This window comes from Bactrocera latifrons, unplaced genomic scaffold (assembly GCF_001853355.1).
Source record: "Bactrocera latifrons isolate USDA-ARS-PBARC rearing strain unplaced genomic scaffold, ASM185335v1 scaffold_1193, whole genome shotgun sequence".
In the NCBI taxonomy this organism is placed as follows: Eukaryota; Metazoa; Arthropoda; class Insecta; order Diptera; family Tephritidae; genus Bactrocera; species Bactrocera latifrons.
The window spans coordinates 20,949-27,180 of NW_017534623.1; the positions used below are offsets into that span (position 1 = coordinate 20,949).

General features: G+C 36.7%; 1 protein-coding gene across 1 annotated transcript; it reads right to left on the minus strand.

Annotated features, from left to right (window-relative positions):
* Positions 1–1,418: 1,418 nt before the first annotated feature.
* On the minus strand, positions 1,419–1,980 carry LOC108978196. Its single transcript, XM_018948352.1, is given in 3 exon segments — positions 1,419–1,660; positions 1,717–1,773; positions 1,776–1,980. Coding segments are annotated over 3 exon segments (504 nt in total).
* Between the last annotated feature and the right edge of the window lie 4,252 nt (positions 1,981–6,232).

The window sequence follows — 6,232 nt, forward strand, 5'->3', positions numbered from 1 at the left end:
CTATAGTGTCGACGAATTCTGAAATAAAGAGGTTTTATTAAAGTGAATTAACGGTTTTTGGTTTTATTTGTCAATCCAGAGATACGAACCTTGTAAAGTAAACTAGTAAGGAGTAAATTCGCAACAATTGGTGTCAGAAGTGGGATTGTCAAATAATCCAAATTCAAGATGGTTAAATTCGGGGAATTTAGAATTCAGCAATTAAAAAAGGAACTGGAATAGCGTAATTTGCCGATAAGCGGACAAAAGCCGGATCTTCAGGCACGATTACGTGAAGCAATGGAAGCGGATGGAATTAATGTGGACGAATTCGGATTTGATGGCCCAGAAACTTATACAAAGATAGAAGAACAACGAACATCATCAAGTGTAGACATGAACATGCTGTTAGTGGCTATTAAGCAAATGGCGAAGATGCAGTGCAAACAGAAAATCGTCTGGCACAGCAAATGACGCAAATAGCTGAAAATACATCACAGTTAGAGTCTCGCCTTACACAACAAATGCCCGAAAATAATACGCAATTAGAAAATCGTTTGGTACAACAGATTACAGAAAGTACTACACAAGTGCAAGAGAAATTTTCAAAATTTTAAGACGAATTAAGCATGTTAAAAAATGGCGAAGAAAATTTAAAATCAGAAGCTCTTCAATTCAGTAATCGTATGCGAGAACTGCAACTGCATGGCCGTGCACCATCAACAAATAACACTGTCCAACAGCATTATTGGAACGGAATAGCGACCCTATAATTCTGAAAGGGTATGTTGTGTAGATCATTTTTGTAGAACAAACTTATGGTCCAGCCCGTCTGAGTTTTTTTTTTACAGTGGGTCAAAGTTTTAATTTTTTGGTCGAAGGGAGCATTTACTATATGAAAAAAATGTTGTAAGTTAATATCTGAGAGAATTCTTCAGAATTCAGAGTTATATTGTGGCATTGTATGAGGATTATTTTTGTGGAAGATCTTAACCCTCGAACTGGTTTCTTTATGGGTCAATTTGACCCTTTTTTCGAGAAAATCAAAAAATATCCATTAAAATAGGACATTTAAGGATTAAAATATTCTACAAAAATGTTCTGCTGAAAATTTCAGTGGGGGTCACCAAAGACACCATTGTTGTAAATAAAGCTCTCTACGATTGATAAAAAAAATATGATTTTGTTTTAATAGTGGCTTATTATAGTATGTACGTATTTATTTTTTTGCTGCAGCAGTAGTAGGACATTGGATTAAAGATTAAACTTAATATGCTTTCCTATATTTACCTTGACGTGAATGTTCCGATGTGTCAAGGTTTCTGTACAAGCCTCCATACGTATTCAGCAAGCATTACCCTTTGAATCTTTCTTCCAATACCTTTATATCCTGATGAAACCTTTCACAGTGTTCATCTGAAACCGCTCCTAGGTTTTCTTTAAAAAAAATTGAGATGAGAGTGCAGAAAATGCAGCTTTAGTGACGTGTTAACGCCAATATTGTTAAAACCGATTAGCATGCTTTAAATACTTTCTGCATAGTTTTGTGCTTTTGAGTTTCCAAGGAATTCTGATATAACCAGCTGCATAAAGTCAAATGCTGTCTTTTGCATATCCGACAGATGACCATAAAATTCTTCATCTTGTAATAATTTTCTTATATCGGGTCCAACGAGCTTTCCTAGAAAAGGTAGTTTACATTAAATGAAAAAAATTATTCCTTAATCCGTAATTTACCTTTTTTTAATTTTGCTGCAGATAATCTGGAGAAAATTGTTTGAATGCGTTTGAAGCATATCCTTGTGTATTTAAGATTTTAATAAAATTTTTCACCATGCCCAACTTAATATGCAGCGGTGGAAGTATGACCTTGTCTTTTGTGACAAGAGATTCATGGATTACATTTAAGTCACCAATAATATATTCTTTACGTTCTTCGAAATATTTAATATGATAATGGCTGCTGGTAGTACGTGAATCCCATTTACAAAGAAAGCACATATATTTTGTGTATCCTGTTTGCATTCCAGTCAATAATGCAATCATTTTGAAGTCTGCGCATACTTCCCATTTATATTTATAGTATTCAATTTTATTTAAGAGATTCGAAATATTTGCGTATCTTTCCTCCTTTTTTGTGGAATACGCAACCGGTATTGATGGATGCTGGATCGGCTTGTCTTTTTCTTGGCGATGTAACCTTTACATCGGCTTTTATTAAATTCCTGTTTTTCAATCTAGAACATATTTCAGCTTTCTCTTTTGTTAGTCCTAAATCTCTTACAAGATATTCAAAATAAGCTTGGTCTATCAAATTAGGACATATGTTTAAACCACCAGGAGGCAAGTAACTTATATCTGATATGTTTTCAACCGCCGCTGTTATTTCTGTATTGGCGTATGTCATATTGGCCGAAAATGTATGTGTAAGCGGTTGATTCACCGGAACACCTTCACAACGCACTTCTGGTAAAATGACATTATTTGTTGCTTCGTATGTCATTATCACGTAGTGCCTTTGGCTTCTACCAAATTTGTAATTTACGCAGAAATAGCATGTATCTGATTTGTGATTTTCAGGTTCAATCCATACAATAGGCGCAGAAAATGGCAGCGCCTTAGTACTGCCTTTGTACCAGGTCAAAAGACCACTTTCGCGGGTAGTACATACAGTTTTTGGTATCCAAGCTTCACATAAAAATCGTATTCCAAAGAAAAGAAAATATGGTTCTTCAATTGTAGGGAATATCTTTCTTCTGCTTTGAAGGTGCGTAAAATGTCCACAAATAAAACAAAACCAATCTCTTAATTTGCAAACAGAATCCGCCATACTTATTTAAGCTTTAATTGTTCTTTTTTTATATTAATTTTAGTAAAAATCACAAGCGATATGTACTGCTTAGTAAGTCAATTATGCTTAATTTTATCACACCCGATTTGTAAGTCACAGCTGACTAGACGCGAGAACTCAGTGTTTGGCCCGGCCGAACTTTACGACGTTTTCACATACTCTGTATATGTTGGCGTGCAATTTTTTTATCAATCGTAAAGAGCTTTATTTACAACAATGGTGTCTTTGGTGACCCCCAATGAAATTTTCCGCCAAACATTTTCGTAAAATATTTTAATCCTTAAATGTCCTTTTTTAAAGGATATTTTTTGATTTTCTCGAAAAAAGGGTCAAATTGAGCCATAAGAAACTCATACGTGCTGGACCATAAGTTTGTCCTACAAAAATGATCTACTCAACATACCCTTTCAGAATTATGGGGTCGCTATTCTGTTCCATTCAAAAAGTCTTCATTTGTTGGACAGTATAATCCAAGATTGAAGGCACCCACATTCGATGGAAGTATTCCATTTCAAATTTTCAAACTTCAGTTTGAAAAGACAGCAATGGCCAATAACTGGAATGCAGCGGACAAAGTGGCGTCCTTGTTTGTATCATTGAAAGGACCTGTGGCAGAAATCCTTCAGACTATGAGGCTTTGATGAGTGCGATAGAAAGAGATATGGTAGTGAGCACCGGAAATAAATATATCAGCTGCAAAATAGCGGTCAGAAAATGAACAAGTCATTGCAAGAGTTCGCAACTGAAATAGAACGACTGGCTCATTTGGCAAATGCAGATGCACCTGTGGATTATGATGTGATGTGGACACCAAACATGCTATGTCAGAGTAGTGAATGAATTCAACACGCCTATAAGTCTGAAGAAAGGAGCAGTAATTGGACAGTGCCAGAATATAAGTGCAATATCACGATGCGAACGGTCACAACAGAAGCCTACTATTGAGCCACAGCAGATAAGTCCTACACTCCTAAACAATTTGCTGAACGAGGTGCATGGAAATGAAAAACTAAAAGTAGAAAAACTATTAGAAAAATACGCATCCATATTTGCAAACGAAGGAAACAACACAGAAAGAACTGCCATTGTCAAACATCGCATGAATACCGGAGACGCCAAACCATTCCGACATGCTCCGCGTAGGATTCCACTAGCAAAACGTGAGGATACTAAAAAAATTATTGAAGACATGCACAAAAACGGTGTAATCGAACCTTCAATAAGTCCATGGAGCTCACCTATCGTCTTAGTTAAAAAGAAAGATGGYAACACCCGTTTCTGCGTAGATTATAGGAAGTTGAATGATGTCACAAASAAAGACAKTTATCCTCTMCCGAGAATCGACGATACATTAGACACCTTGTCTGGAGCGAAATGGTTTTCTACATTAGATCTACAAAGTGGATATTGGCAAGTCGAAATTGATGAAAAGACCGCTTTCAGTATGGGCGACAGGTTATGGGAATTCTCTGTGATGCCATTTGGGTTATGTAATGCGCCTGCAACGTTCGAGCGACTGATGGAATATGTGTTAAAAGGACTCAACTGGAAGACATGTTTGGTGTATCTTGATGACATTATCATCATGGGAAAAAGTTTTGATGAGCATCTGAAAAATCTAGAGGAAGTCTTTCAGCGAATAGCATCAGCCGGATTACGCTTGAATCCCAAAAAGTGTTCATTATTGAAGAAGCTGGTCACATATCTCTGACATAAAGTGTCAACTGAGGGGATTCACACCGAGGAGGGAAAAATAAAAGCAGTTAAAGATTGGCCTCGACCCACCAACGTACATGAACTCCGCAGCTTCCTCGGCTTATGCACGTATTACCGCCGTTTTGTAATTAGATTTGCGAACGTGGCAAAGAAGTTTACATGATTTAACAAAGAAGAATCGGGCGCGTGCATGATGGATCGAAAGATTACAGAATTACGACTTCGAAACAAAACACTGAAAGGGGATTCACCACAAAAATTCGGATGAATTATTACGTCGCCCTTGTCCACTGGAATGTAAACATTGCTCCAAATCAGAAGGAAAAGAAGGTATAATCGACGTGCGATTACTGAATATAGAACCTGAAGATGATTGGACTCCTCACCGCATCAGAATCAATCAGCTGGAGAACAAATAAGTAGCGAGAGTCCAACTGCAAAAGCATATTGGGACCAATGGAACAGCATAAACTTCGTTAATGGATACCTTCATCGTACCTGGGAAAGCGAAGATGGCAAACAGTCTCGTCTGCTGATCATAGTACCCAAGTCCATGATCCCGAAAATATTGAAAGAATATCACAGTGGCCCTAGTGGAGGGCACCTTGGAATTACAAAAACTTTAGAGAAGATTAAACAACGGTTCTACTGGATTGGTTGTCGAGATTTATTAGCAGAATGGATAAGTAATTGTGTAAAGTGCATGGCAGCTAAAGGTCCTAAAGTCAAAAGTCCCGGTAGGCTGCAACAGTACAACGTGGGATCACCAATTGAACGAATTGCAATGGATGTTGCAGGTCCGTTCCCAACCAGTACGGCCGGAAACAAACATCTACTGGTTGTCATGGACTATTTCAGTAAATGGCCGGAAGTATGCCTTACCAAACCAAGAAGGGAAGACAGTACCCGAAGCGTTTGTAGAAAATTGGATAACGAGGTTCGGAGTGCCCGCGTTTGAGAAGCCGAAGACGAGATACTGAATTTCGGTATCTGCAGTATTTTTTAACTTTTGTAAATTSATTTTAAGACCATCATTTTCTTTTAAGATCATCCATTTCATTTTATTGTGTTCATTTGGTAAATTTCTAATAAAACTTGGTGAACCTTGGATGCATTTGTGACTTGTGGATGGAATCCTACATATATATATATATTTGTATTACATACATATCAAATTCAACAACTAAAAGTTAAGCTTTCCATTAAAGTTGAAATACATCCTCTGGATAGTTTTTTATTATATTCAGGTAATTGCTCACTTTTGGTACGGACCGCCTTTTCGTTTTAAATCACTTTTTAGTAAAAGATTCTTCTCTTTACTTGTTTAATCCTTTTTTATTGTAATTCAATAAAGTATTGTCACCCTGAGCTTCCTGGTTATCAATAATTACGTTAATTAAAAATTCCATTTCTCTGGCGTTCGTAAATGCGAAAAAATTCTTCGCAACACAATCGCAATGGCAAGCAGTAGAATCAGCTGATTGTGCAGTAGCAACCACAGCCGGCGAGAATGCAGCAGGGTTGCACAAAATTACTGCGTTTACGAAGTAACCCTAAATTAAACACTTTGAAAATACATACATATATAAATGCTAAAATACAAAATCATTAATTAATTTACATAAACATTTATTTTGCCAAAATATGTTCGCACAGTTCAATGAAATTTCATTTCACACTAATTTC